This window comes from Hypanus sabinus, chromosome 9, assembly GCF_030144855.1.
Source record: "Hypanus sabinus isolate sHypSab1 chromosome 9, sHypSab1.hap1, whole genome shotgun sequence".
NCBI lineage: Eukaryota > Metazoa > Chordata > Chondrichthyes > Myliobatiformes > Dasyatidae > Hypanus > Hypanus sabinus.
Window position 1 is genome coordinate 110020287 of NC_082714.1, and position 24260 is coordinate 110044546.

Sequence of the window (24260 nt, forward strand, 5' to 3'; positions counted from 1 at the left end):
AGGTGCCCCAGAAACACCTGCATTCACCTTCTGTGGAAGCTACAACACAAAAGGGTAAGATAATGTGGAAGCAAGGACAGTTTAGAGATAGTGTGCAGTCAACCCAGGAAAGGAAAGTCTTTGAAGAGCACGACTTCCCTCTGCACAGCAGGGGACCAAAGTCATTTGGGATACCATTAGCAATCAAACAAAGCATTCCAGGGTAACATTTCCTATTGTTCAGTTATTTTATCAATTCTGGAGTATTATTTGCCTTTAACACATAGATTCTATTGGTTATTAAGACTTGTACTACAATAGTGGCATTAATGATTTGATTATGCATGTTAGGAATTTGAACATCTACAAGGTTACTAATTAGTCAATATCTGCATCCAACTGATCATTTTTTGTATAAAATTTGTATTTCTTTGCTTAAACTTCACAAGTCTGTTTTCCTCGTGCACAAGTAAATAAAGTGTAATTGAGAAATGAGCGCAAGTTTTCTGATTCCAGTTAATTGGTGATGACGCTTCTGAGGACCTCTTTACAGGACTAAAAGCAAGAATGTGAAATGGGGAATATTGGATTCCTCATACTCCATGTGTGTATTTTTTGGAAAGTGCCAAGCCAAAATGCTATCCACCAAAGCTTCATGCACACTCTTGAGTGAATGTTGGTATGCAACTTAAGTGGCAATCAGTTCCTACTTAACAATTCACACCATAACAGTTTCTAGTGTTTTTACCATGATGTTGGCCACAGAAGAGAGATGTGTGATGCTTTGCTTTGTGAGAAGTGGAAACTGAATCAGGGACATGTGATCAAGGGATGAGACAGAAAGGTTTACTAACATTGACGTCTCAATGGTGCTGAAGCTGATGACTGAACATGCAACATTTTGGTTCCAGATTAAGGAATTTGGAGCAGGCAATACAGTTGGTTTTGTTTACGTATGCTAGAATGAAGATAAAAGTTCTGCAAAAAAACTTGAGAAGCTTGGGCTGAAGTTACAATTAGAATTTTAAAAATAATGAACCCCAGATTTTTTACTTATTCCATGCACAAATCATCATAAAGCTGAATGGAGCAGGAAATTTTTGTACTGGAATGGAAGAAAGGGTTTCAATCATGGGGTATTGGCAGGAGCAATGAAGAAATTCTATTCTATTGAAACACGTCTGCTTAAAAAGGGAGGGAACAGGGGTCCTGCTGAATTGATTAACCAGAGCTGGAAAAGGGGTTTAAATTATAAAAAGGTGGAAACTGAGGAATGGTTATAGATTTCAAGGTGGTAGTTACATCTATTGAGCAATACATGAATTTCTAAGATTTAAAACAAAATGAAATAATTCATTAAAATAATGAATAGCTTGCTGGTCTAAATAGATTAGAAAACTAGATTAAAAGGTTCACTAGTAGATAAATGATAAAAATAACATTTAAATACTTTTAATGCACAAAAATCTTGATGGTGTAATTTCTTTTCAGTTAACCATGGAGACCAGATTGAATGCTTATAAAACTGTCAATAGTAAGCCTGAGGAGAATGAAATTTTAAGAACCAACCAATGACATAACATTCACATAAAGAGAACACAAAGGTAAATGAGAAAGAAATAGATATTCTTTAATTTGACAATTTCTACAACTATATAAAGTTCAAAGTAAAATTATCAGAGTACATACAGGTCACCACATACAATCAAGATTCTTCTTCTTGTGCGTATATTCAACAAATCTACAGAATAGTAACTGTAAACAGGATCAATGAAAGAACAAGAGCATATAAGACAACAAGCTGTGCAACTGCAAACATAAATAGCAATAATAACAAAAGTATGAAATAACAAGATAAAGAATCCTTAAAGTGAGTTCATTGGTAGGTGGGAACATCTCAACAGATGAGTGTAGTCATCCTCTTTTATTCAACAGCCTGACATTTGAAGGGTAGTGACTATTCTTGAACCTGGTGGTGCGAGTCCTGAGGCACTGGTACCTTCTGCCTGATGGCAACAGTGAGAAAAGAGCAAGGCCTGGGTGGTAAGGATCTTTGATGATGGATGCTACTTTCCTATAACAGTGTCTCATGTAGGTGTGCTCAATTGCTGGGAGGGTTTTACTCGTGATGTACTGGACCGAATCAACTATGTTTTATAGGATTTTCTATACAAAAGCATTGGTGTTCCCATACCAGGCTGTAATGCAGCCAGTCAACTATACAACTATAGAAGTTTGATGACATGCCAAATCTCCGCAGACTCCTGAGAAAGTAGAAGCACTGTCATGCTTTCTTTGCAATTACATTTCTATGATGGGTCCAGGACAAGTCCTCTGAGATAGTAAAACCCAGGAATTAAAAGTTACTGACCCTCTCCACCTCTGATGCTCCAATGAGGATTGGCTTATGGATCTCTAGTTTCCCTTTCCTGAAGTCTACAATCAGTTCCTGGCTTTGCTGACATTGAGTGGGAGGTTGTTGTCATGACACCAGACAAAATTTCATTTCATTCTCCCTCCTGTATGCTGCTCCTCACCACCTCTGAAATGGCCCACAACAGTGGTGTCATCAGCAAACTCGAGTATGGTATTGGAGCTGTACTTAGCCACGTAGTCATAGATGTAAAGAAAGGAGAGCAGGTGGCTAAGCACCACCCTGTCGTGCACCTGTGCTGATGGAGATTGTGGAGGAGATGTTTATTAAAAGAATATCAAAAAGAAACAATTGTTCTCTGGAGCTAAAAATGAAGTAATTTAAACATAGAAAAGCTGAGACATTAAAATTAATATTTTATCAGTCTTCACGATAGGAAACAAAACAAAAGTTACAGAAATATCACAGCCAGTTTGGGGTCAGAATCTGGTTTATTATGATTAACATATATGATGTGAAATTTGTTGTTGTTGATGTGATACCAAAGGCTGACATCCCCTGGATCCAAAACCTGCACCCTCCAGGTACATGGATGTCACAGATGCAGCTGATATGCATTTTACATCAAGAACTGGAAGGCAATTGGAGAGACAGGAGTCACACAGCTGAAAGACAGCATATTTTCAGAGTTTTATTTTACAATGATCCAATCATCTTAAAGTCACCATTGATGCAAACCTGATTTTTATTCCAGAAATAACCACTAGAATTTAATTTCCCCATTCGTCATAGTGGAATGCAAACTCTTGGTTATGGATGGACAGTCCAGGCCTCCGGATACTAGTTCAATGAGTGATGGCCGATGAAATAATGCATTAGTTACCAATAATCTTCAAAAATTTATTAGATTCTGGAACAGAAATATCAAATTAGAAGGCAACAAATCCAACACCACAATTCAAGAAAGGAGCAAGAGGCAAAAGTGAGGAACTACACCAAATGGTAAAACCCATTGTTAAGGACAGTTAGAAAATTATTACGAAGTCAACAAACCTTTCTTAAAGTGAAATTGTGCTTGATGAACTCAGTGTTTTTCAAGACTCATCTGGCAACGAAGGTGCAGTGATTTGTGGGGGGGGGGGGGTTGAGGAAACCCACAATGTAATTATTGAAATTTTTAAAATGGGATTTGATAGGGTACCACTCAAAAGATTAAACCATAAAATAGGGTTTGGGACTAATATGTCAGAATGAATGAAGGAATGGTTGAAGGACTGAAAACAATACAAAAATAGATATTTAACAGTTATGAGAGTATAATGGGTTAAAACTTGATATTAGGTACTAACTATTCATATAATTCAACTTAGATACAAAGGGATGGATAGAAATTGTGGAGTCTAAAAAAGCAAATTAAAGTTATAGCATGCAGGGAGTTCATCATCTTATAAATTGAGGTATCTCACCAATGAAACTTTATTATGCACAAAATCTTAGGTCTGCTGGCACGTAAAATTGTATTTAACAATGATGTTATAGTAAAATGCAGCATACACATATGTTGTGCCATGCAAGTGAATTTGAAGGCCACCGTTTAGACTATTCTACTCTTCTGATGACATTAATCTGACCAGGAACGTGGAGTGTGAAGATCCTGCACAGTGGCCGCAAAAAGATGTTGAATAGTTAAGCATGTGATCAAGATAGTGATAGACATATAATGTGGGAAAAAGAAGATATTAATTTTGGAGCACGGAACAAACTCCTGGAGAAACTCAGCAGATCAAGCATTACCTGCAGAAGGAAAAGGATAACTGATGTTTTGGGTAGAGACCCTGCATCAGGATTCCAGCATTTGCGGTCTCTCATGTCTAGAGTTTATCTACTCTGATGGGTAGAGAAGAGAAGCAGAATAATTTTTTAAATTATAAGAAGCTAGTAAATGTTGGTATGCAGTAGGAACCTGGTGCATGAAATGCTAAAGACAAACACTCAGGCACAGCAACAATTACGGTTAGGGCTCTAGAGCACAAATGAATGGGAATCTTCAGTTATACTTGGTGAGAAATGAATGTCTTATACCCATTCGTGTTAAAAAGAGAAGTGATGTCAAAGTGGCATGTTAAGTTTCTGAGAGGGATTGGAAGAGCCTGGATAACCCATTCTAGGTACAAGTAATCTTCCAGTATCATGTGTAGTTGCATTAATAAGCACCAACAAATGCACAGTGCCTCTGTTAGTGATTCATGCCATTCTACTGAGCAGCACTACTTGGTATCAATAGTCACTCTGCAGGCTTACCAGTCTTCTGTACTATCAGTTAAGGGTTAGCACTTCAAAATATGCAGTGAAATGCATCGTTTGTGTCAAATCAAATCAGTGAGGATTGTGCTGGGCAGGCCACAAGTGTTGCCACGCTTCCATTATCAACGTAGCATGCCCAGAACTCACTAACCATACATCTTTGGAATGTGAGAGGAAACAGGAGCACCCAGAGAAAACCCACGAGGGGTCACAGGGGGAACATACAAACTCAGGCAGTGGCATGAATTGAACCCCAATCAGTGATCAATGGTGCTGTAAAGCAGTGTGCTAACCACTATGCTACAATGCCCCCTCAATGCTAGGTCTGGGCCTCCAGGGGTTGAGTCAATGTTCAGGAATTGGCCCCAACAACAACCATTACTGCTGGCACCAGTGTCTGCATCAACTCACGTTGCTAATACCAAGTGCTAGACCTCAGTGCCAACATTCAATAGCAGCCACATCATAATCTTGACCATCTTCAAGAAAGGAAATGACCAGAATGGCCTTCCTGGCCACAGTGAAAAATATCAGCAGGACCCTACTCGACCATCTACTCCACACAGCCACAGAGCTGCTCCCAAGTTGTAGAGTGGATTCTGTCCATCCAGTGGACATGATATTCACAATGCATCAACTCCAAGAGGAATGCAAGAATCAGCAAGAAGCACTATATTTGGCCTTTTATCACTTTTCAAGTACTTAGAAGATTAGCTTTATTTGTCACATGTACATTGAAACATACAGTGAAATGTGCTGTTCACATCAACGACAAACACAGTCCAAAGATTATGCAGAGGGCAGCCTGCAAGTGCCAACACACTAACCCTAACCACGTGACAGGAAACTGGAGCACCTGGAGGAAACCCACACGGTCAAGGGGAGAATTGCTTACAAAAAGCAGTGGGAATTGAACCCTGATGGCTGGTGCTATAAAGCATTACGTTAACCTCTACACTCTCATGTTACTCATATATTTGCTTCTTCAATCAAGATGGACCATTCTTCTCAAATTTTGTCGTCTACAAAAATTCTCTATTTCATATCTGTTTCTTGATCACATCCATGCCATTACTTTAAGCATCATAGACCCAATCACAGGGTACACCAGTATCATTAAAGGTTGCCTCATCATCCCAAAACTTCTTGTAGTGTTTGTTGATACAATGCTACACCTCACCTGCAATAAGCTTTCCAATGGATTGAGATTAATCCACAGGAAAAATGGTAAACTGATTAAGCTGCACAACTTCTATTCCAGTGCCAAGGTCACCTCAACTTCAACTACTGAGCTACATTTTGGATTTCAATTTTTATGTATTTGTATGTTCACAGGCTAAGCGTCAAGTAGTTGTCAATTCCTTTGCAGAAGCATACAAGAGAATATGCCTTACACTAAATGTCAGAAAGACTACCAACCTGGTCTTCTGTACAACACTATCTTCTAACAATCAATGTCCACGATGAGACTAGGAGCCATCTCACTGGAGTGTTGGAAGCCAGTATTGCCTTCAGTGAATCAGTATAACAGTCAACACACCACAAAATGTTGGAAGAACTCAGCAAGTCAGGCAGCATCTATAGAGGGAAATGAACAGTTAGCGCTTCAGGCTGAGACCCTTCATCAGGATTGATGAACACCTCCAGCATTTTGTCTGTGTTGCTAAAAATTTCCAGCATCTCAAGTCAGTGAATCAGTATAGTTCCAGAGCAATTGATGAGAAGAAAGCCAGCCACAAACCTGGCACGAAATTCATGGACAAGCAGACTACAGCAATGCCTGTCCTCCTGTACAACTCTGGAGATATCAACTACCTACAGCAAGTACCTCAAAACAAAGGAAAAGTACCATCTATATTCTCTGCAAACTACTTGTGGCTGGGTAAGTGTACATTTTCGACATCCTCTCTTGGGCTAACATTTAGGCCTCAATTCCATGCCAATCAACACAAATAAAAGGCTCTTCAGTCCACTGTGTGTGCCAACTACTAAGTAACTATCTGTACTATTCCTATTTTCTAGCATTCAGCCTGTAAGCCTTTTATGCCATGCCATTTTGTAAGACCATCTAAATATTTAAATTTCAAGTTCATGGTCAATTCTCATTCAACCATACACATGCATACAGCTAAATGAAACAGTATTCCATTGGGGCCAAGTTGCAAAACACAGTGCATACAGTCACACACAGCTATGATAGTGCATACAGTCACAAATATTAGCATGTTCCCGAGTGGGGTAGCTTGAAGACTGATGGCTCATGGGATGGTGCCTCAGAGCCATGTTCATGCAAGAACAAGCACACAGCAGTTCCTCATCTCCCAGTTGAAGGCAATCCAGCTTGCCTTCCAGGGAACAAACAGTAGAGAGGAACACAAATAAGATTGTTGGCCTGTAGCATGGATTCCAGCACGCTCACTGTGCTTCCATTCACTCCCACAGTGACTGTTCTGAGAGTATTTGCCTTCACTAAAATGCACTTAACCAACCCTTCCCACCATCAAGGACACCTTCAAAATGCAGCTCCGAAAGAAGGCAACATCCATCATAAAAGATCCTCACCACTCGGCATTTGCCCTCTTCTCAGGGAGGAGATTCAGGAGCCTGAAGACCCACACTCAACATTTTAGGAACAGTTTCTATCCCTCTGCCTTCAGATTTCTAACCAGTATTCAGTGGGCGAATCAGTCCTCTTGTGCTTTTTGATCTCATCACTTGAGATTCAGTTTCACGCAACCCTGCCACTTTGATCTGGCCCACGCCTTCGTTAACCAGGTCCAACACTTGCCTTTGTTGGATCTTGCCCCTCCTGACACAGGACATCGGGTTTATGGGGGTTTGGCCAGGGTTAATTGGGGTGTGCTTCGGGTCTGTGGGGCTGTGGCCAGGGTTAATCGGGATATGCCTACGGTTTGTGGGTGTGTGTCCCTCTTAGACCTTAGGATTAGGTTTGAGTGTTGGGCTAGTTAACACTATCTCATGATTCATCTTTGTGCTATTTCTTTTATTGTAACTTACAGTAATGTTTTAATGCCTTTCACTGCATTGATGCCACAAAGCAATAAATTTCACAACATAAGCCAGTGATTATAAACCTGATTCATTACTTCCAGGTGAAAAAAATATTTCACCCCGCACTAAATTTCCCAACCTTTACTTTAAATCTACAACCTCTAATTACATTCAGCTCTGCTAAGAGAAAGAGTTTCTCATCATCAACCCTACCTATGCGCTTAATATCTTGCTTGTTCTGCACATACCTAAGTTTAGCCATAGGCAGAGATTACTAGGAGGTCAGAGAAAAGGCTAGATATTCTGTGCAATTCTGGTTACCCCTTTACAAGGATGTGGAGGTTTTGTAAAGGGTTTAACACGATGCTGCCTGGATTAGAGGGTATGCTCTAAGGATAAGGAGAGATGGGACAAACTTGGGTTGCTGTCTCTGGAGGCTGAAGGGAAGTTTATAGGGTGCTACGGCAGATAACAATTACTGGGATGTTATTACAGCTCGAGGTGTCAAAGTTTGGAGTTCAGTTTCAGCGCTTTCTGTAAATAGTTTGTATTTTCTCTTCCTGACGTATGGTTTCCTCTGGGTGCTCTGGTTTCTTCACACACTCCAAAGATGTACTGGTTAGTAGGCCAATTGGTCATTGTAAATTGTTCTGTAATTAGACTATGGTCAGATAGGTGGTTTGCAGGGCTGTGGCTCATTAGGCTGGAAGGGACTGTTCTGTGCTGTCTCTCTCAGTAAATAAAATTTTCAGAGGCATTAGATAGGATATTCTGATTTTTTAAAATATATATATCAGGATAGAAATACCAAGTACCATAGAATGTGCATTTAAGGAGCAGGGTAAAGTTCAAAGGAGGTGTGTAGAATAATTTTTTTTCTCCAGAAAGTGCCAGGGGTAGCAGTGGAAGTGGATACAATAGTAGTGTTAAAGAGGATGTTAGACACATGAATGTGAAGAGAATGATGGGATGTACTGTAGATCACATACAGGCAGAGATTTAGTTTAATTGTGCTTGCCTCAGACATTGTGGGCCAATGGACCCTAAGATTCAGGATTGTTCTGAAATGGTGGAGCAAACTTGAAGGGCCAAATGGCTTGATTCTGCACCTATTTCTTAGGGTCTTGTAGAGTCTCTGTTCATGACCAATCAAAGTGGAGCCAATGAGACACCAGAAATCCAGGACAAATTAGCAAACTGGATATAAATTTGCCTTACTGGTAGGAGGCAGTGGAGAGTTGTTTAACATATTGGAGGTCTGTGATAAGTGGTGTGCCACAGGGATTAGTGCTGGGTGCCCCTTCTCTTTGTCATATATATTAATGATTTGGAGGAGAATGCAAGTGGCACGATTAGCAAGTTTGCAGAAGACAATAAATTTCTTTAGTAAAACACAAGTGAATAAAGCACAGTGAAGAAAGTTGGCTTGGGTTACAAGAGAATATGGATCAACTGGGAAAATTTGCAAGGGACTGGCAAATGCAATTTATTTCAGATACATGCTAAGTATTCCATTTTGGGATGTTGAACCAGGACATACCACAGGGAATGGTGTTAAACAGAAAGACTCTGGGATAAGAGTAGATATTTCCTTAAAATGGGAATATAGATCGGAGCTGTGGTGAGGAAGGCACTGACTACAAGGGTTGGGCACTGTGTTACAGTGGTACAAAATGTTAGGGCCACACTTCGCGTAAGCCAGAGAGACTGCAGAAAACATTCAAAGATTGATGCTTGGATTGGAGAACTTAGGTTATCAGGATCAGACAGTTTAGGTCTTTTTTCCTTGACCAAATGAAGCTGATATGATAGAAGTATTTAAAATTAAGGTGCAGAGATAAGATTGATGTTTAGAGTACGTTTCCTATAGTAGGGTCTAAAACTAGAGGACACTGGTTTGTGAGAGAGAGGATATTTAAGGGGATCTGAGGGGTAAATTTTTCACTTAGAAGTTGGTATCCAGAAGGAACAGTAACAACCACTTAATGAACATCTCGACAGATATTGAATAAGCAGGGCATAGAGAGATATACAACTAGGGATTAGTATAGTTAAGCATTATGGTCAACCTGCAAACCTGCAGTGCAAGCTGATAGAGTGGTTAAGAAGGCATGTGGTGTGTTGATCTTCATTAGTCAGGGAATTGAGTTCAAGAGCCATGGAGCAATGTCATCATCTCTATAAAACTGGTTCGACTTGAATTAGCTCTGGTCACCTCATTATAAGAAGGAAGTGGGCGCTTTAGAGAGGTTATCAGAATGCTGCCTGGATTGGAGAACACCTCACATGAGAAAGGATTGAGCGAGCTAGGGCTTTTCTCTTTGGAGCAAATGGGGATGAGAAGCAATTTAATGGAAGAGTACAAGATGATAAAAAGCATTGAGTGGACAGCCAGCACCTTTTTCCCCAGGAAGATAATGGTTAATATGAGAGGGCCTAATTTCAAGGTGGTTGATTCAAGATTATTTAATGTCATTTCCAGCAATCAAGTTTAAAGGGGAGCAAAATAATCATTACTCTAGATCTGATGCAGCACAAAAACCCCCACAAAAATAATATTTTCCATTGCCTTGTTGACATGAAGCAAGAAACTATTCGCCTAGCACCAGTCCTTGAGTCACCTCCTCTGTAGTCTGAGTGCTCACTAAAGGGGAATAGGATAGTACGGGGGGGGGGGGGGGGGGGAAGGTGTCAGATAGTTTAATTTAGAGAGAGAATGGAACACACTGCCTATTACATTATTATAGTAGTTAATGCATTAGAGACATTTAAGAGACTCTTAGATAGGCACATAATATATCGAAAATAGATTATGTGGGGGAGAGGGCACGACAAGCTGTAAGTTCTACAAACCAACACTCAGTTCCACCCCAAGCATCACCGCTCAATGCCAAGTCACAAGGCCAAAACAATATCATAGCCCTAGCGATGAGTGACAAGACAGTAAGTAACAACGCCCACACAGCACTACATCAGTACAACCAGCAGCAGCAGTACACCTCCGTGACAACACAACACAACCCCACCCCACCCATATTCAACAAAACACCCTCCCGAACCCTGTTTATTTTGATGACGTACCCTCCCGGATCAGCAGCCAATCGCCAAAACGCTGGTTCTTCAGCGGCATCCCTATCCAATCAGATGAAGCGAAGATCGCCCCCTCGGCTAAAGCAACGAGCGTATTTGTTACCGACGCCTCCAGCCCCGCCAATCGGTGCCCGCGCCCCTTCCTGGCGCGAGCCAATCAGTGGGGGAGCCCCGGCGCTGTGCGCCTGCGCGGGGGCCGGCGCGGCGCTCCGAAACACAAGATGGAGGCGGCGGTGGCTGAGCGGTGAAGCGGAGGCGGGATCAGCAACGAGGTGGTTCGGTGTCGAGCCTCTCCTAACTGCATAGCCGGTAATCGGGCCGCGCATAGCACCAGCACACGCCGCATGACGAGCACGGCACCACGCACCTCACCACTGGTCCGTCATTTGCCGCCCGAAAGCGGGAAGGAGAGAGCCGGGGGGGTGGGGGGACGGTGGCGGCGAGCGGGCGGGCTCCCTGCCACCGTCGCCATTTTGAGGCTTTTCCAGTGACGCCGCTCGGGAGCGCGGTCTGCTCAGCCTGCTGACGCCGATGCCCTGTCCTCATTCGGTCGGTAACTGTGTCCGATCTCGGGGGCCGCATTCCGCGCTTCGTCCCCGAAGCGGCCCTAGAGTTTCTCGCTGCGCTGCCCGAACGCGAGCCTTCCCCCTGGCTTGCTCAACCTGCGGCCGAGGATCTGGGCGGGCGGCATAGCCAGAGCATGCGCAGTCAGGCGCCAACCGCGCAGCGGCTCCATTGAGTGGCGCGGGCGCGCGGAGTGGAGCGGAGGAAGAGGATGGGAGGGGGAGGGGCGACGGGGGCGTGAGGGTGGGGTGACGGGGGGCGCTTTCGAGCCGGAATGTGTTGGGGGGGGTGTCACTTTCGAGCCGGAATGTGTTGGGGGGTGTCGCTTTTGGGCCGGGGCGTGAGGGTGGGGTGACGGGGGGCGCTTTCGAGCCGGAATGTGTTGGGGGGGGTGTCACTTTCGAGCCGGAATGTGTTGGGGGGTGTCGCTTTTGGGCCGGGGCGTGAGGGTGGGGTGACGGGGGGCGCTTTCGAGCCGGAATGTGTTGGGGGGGGGTGTCACTTTCGAGCCGGAATGTGTTGGGGGGGGGGTGTCACTTTCGAGCCGGAATGTGTTGGGGGGGTGTCACTTTCTGGCCAGAATGTGTTGGGGGGGTGTCACTTTCGGGCCAGAATGTGTTGGGGGGGGTGTCGCTTTTGGACCGGAATGTGTTGGGGGGGGTGTCACTTTCGAGCCGGAATGTGTTGGGGGGGGTGTCACTTTCGAGCCGGAATGTGTTGGGGGGGTGTCACTTTCTGGCCAGAATGTGTTGGGGGGGTGTCGCTTTTGGACCGGAATGTGTTGGGGGGGGTGTCACTTTCGAGCCGGAATGTGTTGGGGGGGTGTCACTTGTGTCGCTTTTGGGCCGGGGCGTGAGGGTGGGGTGACGGGGGGCGCTTTCGGGCCGGAATGTGTTAGGGGGGTGTCACTTTCTGGCCGGAATGTGTTGGGGGGGGTGTCACTTTCGGGCCAGAATGTGTTGGGGAGGTGTCGCTTTTGGGCCGGGGCGTGAGGGTGGGGTGACGGGGGGCGCTTTCGGGCCAGAATGTGTTGGGGGGGTGTCGCTTTTGGGCCGGGGCGTGAGGGTGGGGTGACGGGGGGCGCTTTCGGGCCAGAATGTGTTGGGGGGGTGTCGCTTTTGGGCCGGGGCGTGAGGGTGGGGTGACGGGGGGGCGCTTTCGGGCCAGAATGTGTTGGGGGGGTGTCACTTTCTGGCCGGAATGTGTTGGGGGGGTGTCGCTTTTGGGCCGGGGCGTGAGGGTGGGGTGACGGGGGGCGCTTTCGGGCCAGAATGTGTTGGGGGGGTGTCACTTTCTGGCCGGAATGTGTTGGGGGGTGTCGCTTTTGGGCCGGGGCGTGAGGATGGGGTGACGGGGGGCGCTTTCGAGCCGGAATGTGTTGGGGGGGTGTTGCTTTTGGGCCGGGGCGTGAGGGTGGGGTGACGGGGGGGGCGCTTTCGGGCCAGAATGTGTTGGGGGGGGTGTCACTTTCTGGCCGGAATGTGTTGGGGGGGGTGTCACTTTCGGGCCGGAATGTGTTGGGGGGGTGTCACTTTCGGCGGGTGATTGGGGGCATAAGGGACAGCACTGTGGCAGGCACATGAGGGAGGCTGAGGTTTGGATGATTGGAGAGTGTATGTATCTAGATGAGAAGTGAATAAGGCAGGTGAAAGGAGAGGATTGCCATGTGTTATTTCCTGGAGTGTGAATGTTTGTGGAGCATGACCATTGATGTCTGGGTGGGTTAGGATGGGTTGTTGTGCGGTGCAGGTTGTGACTGATGTCAGAGACTAGTTGTTGAAAGTTGGGGATGTGTGAAAGTTGGTAACTTTTTTACTGGATGTTGGGCATTCATTTGTCACTTGACATTAAGTTGTCTGTGACCAACTAGTAGTTTTTATGGTTGCCATTACTGCAGCTAACGTTTTATTCCAGATATTTTATGGGAGTTCTTTCAGAGAGATTCAACACCACTTTGCCATGCAAGTAGGCCGTAACTGATCTGACTTATTTCAGCTCTACATCCAGTCCATCATAGTTTACTGTTTACTTTCTTGCTTATCAAGCTATCATTGTCTGCCTTAAGTATACATTGACTGAACTTCCCTTTATGAAGTTTCCCTTAAGATTAGTAAAAGGGAGGGGAAATACATTTGTCTTAAATGGCCATCATTTTATTTCATAGACTGATACTAAGTTTTCAATTCTTCCACATTGCAATGTAGATGGGCAATAAATGCTGCTCTTGCCAGTGACCTCTGACTTTCTAAGTTGGGATGGAGTAGCCCAGGTTTACTTGGATGGCACAGCGATGTAGCAGTTACCATTGCTGCCCCATTTCCAGTGAACATTGATTCTCACCTTGTGTGGTGTTTTATATTCTCTACATTAGTAGCCTCCAACCTTGGCCTTAGTGAAAGGCAAGATCGACCTACTAAATCGGTTAATCACGGGCATACACACCAGACAGAAAAAACTGGAAGTAAAACCCCGCAACCCAGAAACAACCTCTCTTTACAAACAGCTTTCCATAGTGGGAGTATTGCTATATTACCATTATCATATTTAGTGTTACTTATTTTTATAATGCTCCCATTACAACACCTTTAATTCAATGCTTCATTATTTAATTTTATTTCAACACAAAAAATAAATGAATAAAAATTGACTTGCACTCAGTGTGATGACTGGGGCTGAGTACTTTCTCCTAGCTCCCTAGGGTTGCCAACTGTCCCGTGTTAGCCAGGACATCCCATATATAGGGCTAAATTGGTTTGTCCCATATTTTCCCCCGCTAAGGTAGAGCGTTCCTATGAACCCTTTCTTAAGCCGAAATGGCATAAAGCAAAGAAGCAATTGCCATTAATTTATACGGGAAAAATTTTTGAGTGTTCCCAGACCCAAAAAATAACCTACCAAATCATACCAAATAACACCTAAAATCTAAAATAACATGAGCATATAGTAAAAGCAGGAATGATGTGATAAATATAGTCTATATAAAGTAGAAATAATGTATGTACAGTGTGTAGTTTCACTAAACAGAATTGGTAGGATTAAGCCACAACCGATTCGTAGAAAAAAATCGGCACGTACATGCATGAGCACACGTGCCCACGCAAGGCGTCATGGTAGTCTTTCTCAGAGTCTCGTATTTCTCAAGTGTCTCGTATTTGACTGCTACTTTTGTCCCTTATTTGGGAGTGAGAAAGTTGGCTCATAACTACAGACAGCCAGTTTGAGACAATCTTAGAGGTGTTTGTCAGTAAGACAGCTCCTGTACTTAGATTTAATAATTTTCATCTGTTGCAGAACAGCGCCCTTGCAAACCTCCTGACAGACTGAATATTTGAATGGACACTTTCCTTTGTTAGACTGAATGTTGAATCTGTCATGTTTTTCAGGTGTTTTGTATTGGTAAACTTACTGAGATACTAATATAAGTTTCAGAGGTATGCAAGATAATGACACCACTGTTTTTTGTTTCCTAGTTATTTACATTTGGGGAATGTTGGAATTTAAAGGGGGATAAGTGTTCTAACATGAGCATTATAAAGATAAGTTAATATAAATTAGGATAATGATCATATAGCTATACCCCCTGCTACAGAAAGCTGCTTGTAAAGAGGTTGCTTCCAGGTTGTGGGGTTTTACTTTGGGTCTTTTCTACTGCAGTGCATGGCGGGGGAGCTGCACACGTGCACTGGGCAGAAAGAACAGAACTAAAGCTCCTCAACCCAGAAGCAATCTATCTTCACAAACAGCTTGCAGTAGCGGTAGTATTGCTATATTACCATCATCCTAATTAGTACTACTTATTTTTTATAATGCTCACATTACAGCAGTATTTGTGTATTTATTTTTCATTTTTTTCGGGATCACTGGGAAAGTCTCAAAGATCGACGGGTTGGCAACCACTACTGTACATGATTGCATTGGTTTCCTCCCACAAAAGATGCTTTGTTAATTTGATTGGCTACTGTAAATTGCCACAAGTGTAGTAGGGACATAGAATTGAAGTGAAGTTAAGCGGGAAGATGTTACCAGAAAATAAATAAGAGAATGGGAATGCTGTGAGAGCTGGCATAGACTAAATGAGTTAAGTCTTCCCATGAGGTATGAACTTGTTTCAGTCCCTGGATCGTTGATGTGTTTTCATAACTACAGTGCTATTTCCTAAATAAAAGACTACTTTGCATTAAAAATAGTATCTTGTAAGTTTATTTCTTTGTATATGGTATGTAGATTTGGATGATTTCCACCATTCCCATCCCACTGGAAAACAGTTAAATTTATCAGATAGATATAGAGAGAGATTTATATAATATTTCCAGTGGGATATAATTATTAGAGAGAATGAAAACAGGAGCTTTGGCCTGCTGAGGTCATATCTACCATTTTGCACCCATTTGTACTAATCCTATATTAATCCCATTTCTTTATTCTCACACTCATCAGCTTCTCTCAGATTCTCTTGCCACCTCAATAGAGGCAATTTGCAGTGGCTAAATAACCTACCAATCTTCATAACTTTGGAATGTGGGAAGAAGCTGGAGCACATGGAGGAAGCCCAAGCTGTCAGACAGCGCCTTTGGTCTTGTGAGGCAGCAGCTCTACTAACTGCCATAGTGCAGCTTGGATTTAGAAAATTATGGTCCAATTTATATAAAAAATATTTTTTCTTGTACATGTTATATGGCTATACTGTATGTAAAGTTTATTCAATTTGTTGGAAATTCTAATGAGATTAGTCCTTCATTTGACTTGCTGTGGCTGAATACCAACTAAATAGAAAGATGAGGCATAAAAATAGATTTGAGACTTTTCATTGCCAAAACATTAACTTTTATTTGAATTTTACCAGTAGCTTATACATTACTGTCATTTTGTGTACTTTCAAAGGGATTAAAGAAAAGCCATTAGCCTATGCCTCTGTCCGTAATTGATGGGAAAAGTAATGGGTATCTTGAAGGTTGGTAGAAGTTCCATTAATCTATTGTGTTTGAGCAATTGTAAACCATTTTAATGATTGAAACTGGTGAAACCTATAAAGTTAGACACAAAGTTGTATGCATATTATTCCTTTGTTAAATGGTTAATTTTCCAGATAAGCGAATAAGGTTTTGTTGCTCATGTTCTTGTTTAATGGGCTGATCCAGGTGCTGTGGTACATGTATCAAAAACACCACCAAAGTTATTCTCTTGAGGTGTGGAATATTTCTAATCCTACTGTTAAAGTCAAACCAGGGGATCATATCTGATGCAATGAGGGATACAGAAGGGCATGTTGATAGAAGTACCAGATGTGTATAACAGACAAAAAACGCAATAATTTTACAATGCATAGCTCAAATCAAATATCGGGAGATCTGTCACATATGGGTAATTGAAATTAATTGGGGGGAATGGAAGGGTTTGGGAAGAGACGGCTCATCTTTAACAATGGCACAAATCAGCTTGAGTGCTTAAGCCGCAATTGGAGCACAGGCAGCTGTGTTCAGTCAGAATTCTGGAATGAAAAATCTATCTAAACACCTGAAATCCCCACCATCACAAAATCCAGCCTTCAGCCAACTAAATTCATTTGAATGACATCAGAAAATACAACAAAAGGCATGGGACACTCATGATGTTGAAGATTTGCATTCCAGACTGGCCTTGTCTTGAGATAAGCTGTTTCTGTACCATTGTGACAAACACTGATAAACTTTGTTCTGCTCACAAATAAGCACCAGAAAATTGAATCTGGTATATTATTACCCAGTGATCAGCAAAATGTCTGGTCAGTCCTGTTGTACAGTAACTTACTTATCAATGCCCCAGTTCGGGTTTCACAAGAATCCTTTAGCTCTAAACTGCACTGTTGCCTTTTAATAATCAACTTGCCATGACCAGTTTCTCATTCCCGTCTGGTTAAACTGAAAATACTTGTAATTGGATGTGCCTTAGTCATCTCAATTCCTAGATGTCACTTCTTTGGGCAAGGTATCTGCTGCTTCAATAACATTTCCTCCATATTCAGATCAAAAATGGGGATGTCTGTTTATGGGGGCAATGTTCAGATTCATTCTCAACTCAGCAAATGAAACAGGTCATGGCTTGCATGCATCAAGTTATCAACAATGTTCTGACATGAGCTCTTAAGTGCCACATAGTGACCATATAATAAAAATGAGAGACATGCAAAGCTGAGTTTCTCCCCATCAACATTCTGGAATCCCCATTGATCAGAAACTGGTCACAAAATAAGTGGATCCATGAACAAGTTGGAGTTTGAATGTCCTGTGGCAAGTGACACTATCACATTTTTCCCAATCAAGAAGGCACAAGCTAGCTTGATTAAAGTAGTTTCCACGTCTCAATGTGTGAAAATCAAGAAAAATATGTGAGTCTGTCCATGTTAAACATTCTTTCCCTGAACTACAGGTGCACAATGGCTGCATTGTGCTTCAACTACATATGCTTTATACCTTTTTTTTTAACATAAGCTACTCCAACAGCACTTTCTTGATTCATGACCTCTACCCAAGAAGGGCAAAGGATTCATGTGCACGTAAGTGCTATCATTTGTAGGTTTCTGTCCAAATCTCACTGTCTTGGAAATTGTTAATTTCTCTGTATCTAACTCTTGAAATCACCTCAACTGTATTTTAGGTGTACCTCTGCTGAAAGGGCTGCAGTAGTTCACGAAGGCTCTGTCAGCTTCTTGATGCTGGTAATGGATGGACAATAAATGCAAACAAAATGCTGGAAATGTTGGAAATATTCAGTAGGGCATAATTAGAAACAGTTAATATTTTGTATCTGGGACCGTTCATAAGCACTAGAAAAATAAGCAAGTTAGTTTAGGTCACAGTTTGGGAGAGGAGAATACGAGGGGTGATTGATATGTTTGTGGCCTAAGGTAGAAGGAATCAATTTTAGAAAAAATAGCACATTTATTTTTCAACATAGTTCCCTCCGACATGTACACACTTAGTCCAGTGGTTGTGGAGCATACAGAACTTGGACCTTCAGAAAGTGTCCACAGATGGGTGATTGATACGTTCGTGGCCTAAGGTAGAAGGAGATGAGTTATACAGCTCTCCTTAGATGCACATGCAAGTCAACTCTGAGTGATTATGAATTCATCTCCTACTGTGGGCCACGAACTTATCAATCACCCCTTGATGAGTTGTTAACTTCAGACTTTAACCATATAACAATTACAGCATGGAATCAGGCCACCTTGGCCCCTCTAGTCCATGCCGAATGCTTACTCTCACCTAGTCTCACCGACCTACACTCAGCCCATAACCCTCCATTCCTTTCCAGTCCATATACCTATCCAATTTTTTTGGAAATGACAATATCAAACCTACCTCTACCACTTCTACTGGAAGCTCGTTCCACACAAATACAAATACTTTATTGTCACCAAACAATTACTAGAGCGTACAATCATCGCAGTGATAATTGTTTCTGTGCTTCATGCTCCCTGAAGTACAAATCGAAGTAAATATAATAAAATTTAAATTTTAAATCATAATTAGAGAAGGGAAAGTACGGTAGTGCAAGTCAGGTCCAGATGCACACCTACCACTCTCTGAGTAAAGAAGTTCCCCCTCGTGTTACCCTTAAACTTTTGCCCCCTAACTTTCAACTCATGTCCTCTTGGTTGAATCTCCCCTACTCTCAATGGAAAAAGCCTGTCCACGTCAACTCTATTTATCCCCCTCATAATTTAAAATACCTCTATCAAGTCCCCCAAGGTACAAACACCTTATGGGCAGCAGTGGGAATTGAACCCGGGTCACCTGTACTGTAAAGCATTGTGCTAACCACTATGCTACTGTGCTGCTAACTTTCTGCATAATCACTCACTCAAAGAGTTAAGCAGCATGTGCATGTAAAGAGAGCTGTATAACTCATCTCTTCCTACCTTAGGCCACAAACTTATCAATCACCTCTGCTGTGGACACTTTCTGGAGGTCCAAGATCCATTTGCTCCACGACTTCTGGATTAAGTATGTAAATGTAGGAGGGGACTATGTTGGAAAATAAATGTGCTAGGTTTTCTAAAATTGACTCCTTCCACCTTAGGCCACGAACATATCAATCACCCCTTGTATGTGGGACAAGGGGAATTTGGTTGCAGAGGAGACAATAAATTTTGCCCATGACAATGATATGCAGATCCTGAAAATGAATGAATAAAAGGCAGTGAGGTAAATTGTAAGTAAGAGTTCTTGCCTTTTTAAAGCTATGGACCCATCAGCTTTATACTTTACCGGGTTTTGTATTCCAGATACACAAAATAAATTTGGACTGTACCTGGAGCTGAACCTTTGGTTTTAGCCCATGCATACAGTAGTACTTTCTCAGGCAGAAAATTGAAGTTATTGCAGAGCAGAAGTATTGATGTTGATATTCTAGTCAGTACTTTATGTACTTTGTTCCTTCTGTGTTTACAGCAGCTGATGTTTCAGTTGCATTTCTTGCTTTTCTGGTGTACCTATGTATTGAAGTACTCAGCAGGCTTTTGAGGTGCAGGATGTGAATCTATTGTATAAAGGATTTTGTTCATTTCCTAAATTTTAAAATCAAGTTATTACAGCTTATCATCTAAATCTTTAGAGTCATGAAAATTTTTAATTTATGTGAACTAATGTCAACATCAATATTTTTGTATGTGTAATGTATATAGCTGCCATTTGGCTTGTTTTTCTCTTTATTTCAAGTTCAAGTTCAGTTTATTGTCATTCAACTGTACATACTTATACCACCAAACAAAACAATGTTTCCGCTGACCAAGGTCCACCATACAGTACATGTAACTCACACACATAACACAAAGTAATATACGTTGAATACCCCTTACCCAAAATGCATGGGGCTGGGTGTATTTCAGATCTCAGATTTTTTGGGATTTTGAAATATACAGTGAGATAGCTTGAGATCGCCATAAATTCTCACTGAATTTATGTGCTTCTGGTAGATAGTCTTTGTCTTATACTTGTTCATCACAGATATGTTCCTAACAGTAAAAATTATTACACATCATAAATATAACGAGTGCAGGGTAACAAAAGCAGCACAGCAGCATGGGGAAAATACCTGAATCAGCTGTTGAACAACAACAAACAGCACCAGGATATTAGTCTCCACCTACGATGGTGTGTTTTGATTAAAAGGTTACAGTACACTGTATTTTAGCTTTTGAATGAGGTATAAATACAATCATCTTTGAAAACCTGCTCTAGTGTTAGGTTTTCATCAATACCAATCTTGGCAAACTCATCATGAATTTCTTTGCTGCTTCATGATCAGGTGCTTTATCTTTTTAAAAAAATCTGCAACCATATATCTGAATCCATATATATTTCAAGTTGAATGGTTTATGAAGACTATTTTTGTACGGATGATCACATAGTTCTAGGCTTCCCAAATGCAGTAAAACGGGAAAACACTCGGCAGCGACTGTGGAGAGAGAAATGATTTTTTATCCAAGCTATGTGTTCTTCAGCTCTGCTTTTCATTTGCTCTCGTTCCTAGAGTAGTTAAATTCCACCCAAAGTAGGAACATTTTGCCCAGATTGTGATTGCTGGAAGTGAAGCACAGCTTGGTGTTTTTTTGGAGAAGAGACCAAATAGTTCTTCTGAAGCAAATGCATGTGGTTCTGGCAATGCCACTTTGTCTAAGCTACAGAGGATAAGAAGGAGTCACTTTGGCAGGACTGGAGGGAAAAAGCGATCTTTTTTCCAGTCCTGCCAAAGGATCTTGGCTCGAAATGTCGACTGTACTTTTTTCCCCATAGATGCTGCCTAGCCTGTAGAGTTCCTCCAGCATTTTGTGTGTTTCTTAGATTTCCAGCATCTGCAGATTTTCTCTTGTATTATGCTGCACTATTTTAATAAAGAAAATAAGATTGCTAGTTTAATCACAGTTAGCAGTGCACCTTTGTCCTGTTGAATTTCAAATGTATTGTGACCTAAGGGAATCATATTGTTTAAATGTTACTAAATTGAACAGGTTGAAGGCTACTGTGTCAATCTTTTACCATAATGTTACTGTTGAGTTCTTTCACTTTTTTTCTGTATATCTTTTGACCACAAACTAGTAATAAATTTTCTGCAACTATGCATAAACAAAATAACTTGTAGAATTAGAAATCATCTTCAATTACAAGAAGCTGTATCTTTGGTACTCCGCTATATTTTATGTACTTGATCTTCTGGAATAGGAATATGAAATATAAGACTTGCTAAAATAACTGCAGGGATTTTCATTAATTAGTGAATTTATACATATAATGCTAGAGTTATCTAAATAGCAAATTCACTAGCTATGCAAACACGAGGAAATTCATTAGCTAAATTGTTACCCCACTACATAATGATTTTGGAAAATCTTTGAAAATGACAACGTTGACTGCCAATTTTATTTTCCTGATAGAATAATTTACCCTGCAACTTCAAACTCTGAAACTTCCTATTCCTCCTATATCCCTATATTGTTTTCTGGAAACTCCTTAAGGTGGCGTAATGCCTCACAGTCTAGAAACCCAAATTAAATCCCAACCTTGGCTTTCTGTGTGGAGTTTGCATGTTGTGTCTGTGACTACATGGTTTTCTCTGGTATATCCTGGTATCTTCCCATGTGCTAAAATGTGTACTGGCTGATAGATGAATTTTTGTTACATTAATTGGCCAAGTTAAATTGACGCTATTGTAGGTGGACGGTAGGAGAATCAGTTAGGAATGGGAAGGTTGTTGGTACTGACATGGTGGGCTGAAGGGTCTATTTCTAGATGCATGAAACTTCTGGGCTTGAAGGGATCTCAATTAATTACCATAGTGCTAAGATTCAGTAATTAAATTCTATTTAGTAAAATTCTACCTATGTAATACTTGCATTGGATTATATAAATACATTGGATTCCAATTAATTGGGACACATCAGGACCAATACCTTTTGGCCCAATTAACTGGTTGCTCCAATTAGTGGAAGTATCATGGAAATAGTTAAAGAAGTATAAAAAGGCAAGCTACCGTTTAACTGAGTAACAAATGATGAAATACAAAACAAGTTGGAATGCTACTACAGTACTAGAAAACTATGTATTTGTTCCTAATAGTTATCGACATGAATTCATCCAGTGTACAATGCCATATTCTTTTGATTGACTGTAAATGAACAAAATCACGCAGACACCTAGTCCAGATAATGGATTGATTTCATATAATTGTTCTCAGCAATTACATCCTCAAACTCTTTGTTTTTCGTTCTAACATTCAAGATGATTGTTGATGCCTTTAAATTCTTTGTAGTTTCCAACTTGTTAATTAGTGAAATAGTTTCATTTTCAGTCTGGTAATCTGGCATCTTGAAGTCTGAATGTTTGAAACCACAGTGAGTGAAACAGTTCTAAATTGTCTCTGCTTATTTCTTGCTAAATAACGGTGGCAAAAATTAATGCTTTTTTAACACACACAATTGACGCTATTTAAAAACTGCTCACTCTAAGCACAGTGTAATGAATTGACTTTATTACTTGCATCCTTCGTATACATGAGGAGTAAAAATCTTTACGTCTCTGTCTAAATGTGCAATGTACAGTTGATAGTAGTTTATAATAAATAGTATATTCAACAGGATAGTCAATATAACAAGAAATATAGTTGTATCAGCATGAGTTAATCAGTCTGATGTCCTGGTGGAAGAAGCCGTCCCGGAGTCTGTTGGTCCTGGCTTTTATGCTGCAGTACGATTTCCCAGATGGTAGCAGCTGGTACATTTTGTGGTTGGGGTGACTCGGGTCCCCAATGATCCTTTGGGCCCTTTTTACACACCTGTCTTTGTAAATGTCCTGCATAGTGGGAAGTTCACATCTACAGATGCGCTGCGCTGTCTTCACCGTTCTCTGCAGAGGTCTGTGATTGAGGGAAGTACAGTTCCCATACCAAGCAATGATGCAGCCAATCAGGATGCCAAATGGCCACACAAGTTCACGCAAAAGACACTGGTTAGAAACTGCAAACAAGAGGAAATCTGCAGATGCTGGATATTCAAACAACACACACAAAATGCTGGTGGAATGCAGCAGGCCAGGCAGCATATATAGGAAGAAGCACTGTGGACTAACGAAGTCCCGACAAAGGGTCTGGGCCCGAAACGTTGGTGTTCCACCAGTATTTTGTGTGTGTAGTTAGAAATTGGTAAGTATCCTGTCCCAATTAAGTGGCATCATCTCCCAAATAAACAAAGGGAATCCCAGCTATTTCCCTGATTAGGTTATTTCTTTAAGTGTTGTACCAAGTAAGTCGCTGTCTGGATTAATCAATGTCCCAATTAACTGGAATCCACTCCAACAATTACAGCAAGAAACAATAAGGAACTTTGACACATTTGGACTTAAGTACTCAGTATTGGAGCATGTGCACTTAACCTTTGAACAATGATTTGTTTTACCTTAAATAGATTGATACTAGAGTCAAGGAAAGGCGTAGATAGGTGAAGTCATATTGATTTCTATAGAATTATTAGTTTTTGCTTTGTATCAATCAATTTGCAAACTTAATGGAGAATGTTATTACTTTAACTTATTTGATTCTTATATCTTAATTGATATGATTTTGTGTTTTAATATTTTAGGGTATTTAACTGGAAGTTTTACAGTTGGGCGACTAGTGCAAATTCTAGCTTGAATAGAATGTTTGCTTCACAAAGTGTGTCATGGGGTAATTGTTGACTTGTCCTCTTAATTTGTAGGGCAGATACAAACAAAATGGCAAGTGAAAATCACAGCAGCCCTCAACCAGGGGATCCCACAACAATGATCCGTCCAGCAAGTACTTCTGACCAAGGACAGCCCTCATCGCCAAAGGCTGGCAAACCTTTGGTGCAGGATCTGCCAGGTGACAGCTAAGCCTCTGATTAATTCTCTCCTATTTTTTAAGCTTTAATTTTGTCCTGTGT

At 41.5% G+C, this 24260-nt stretch overlaps 1 protein-coding gene and 1 long non-coding RNA gene across 7 annotated transcripts in view; one reads left to right on the top strand and one right to left on the bottom strand.

The window, feature by feature from the left end:
- Positions 1-1588: 1588 nt before the first annotated feature.
- On the bottom strand, positions 1589-11528 carry LOC132399725 (uncharacterized). Of its 2 annotated transcripts, none has more exons than XR_009514049.1 (2): positions 11127-11528; positions 1589-6235 (listed from the first exon to the last, which is right to left on the bottom strand). It is a non-coding gene; the product is annotated as an uncharacterized LOC132399725 (long non-coding RNA). The 2 variants fall into 2 exon arrangements; XR_009514048.1 differs by lacking the exon at positions 11127-11528 and adding an exon at positions 10751-10882.
- pcif1 (phosphorylated CTD interacting factor 1) overlaps positions 10826-24260 on the top strand; it is a 110284-nt gene continuing 96849 nt past the window's right edge. Inside the window, exons 1-3 of one of the 5 annotated variants that reach the window (XM_059980408.1) lie at positions 10829-11068; positions 16205-16274; positions 24054-24199. In XM_059980408.1, coding sequence (XP_059836391.1) covers positions 24070-24199 — 130 coding nt within the window. In that variant the 5' untranslated portion in view covers positions 10829-11068; positions 16205-16274; positions 24054-24069. Of the gene's footprint in view, positions 11069-12845; positions 14755-16204; positions 16275-24053; positions 24200-24260 lie in introns of those variants that run through there. The other 4 variants (XM_059980409.1, XM_059980410.1, XR_009514047.1 and 1 more) reach the window with 4 other exon arrangements.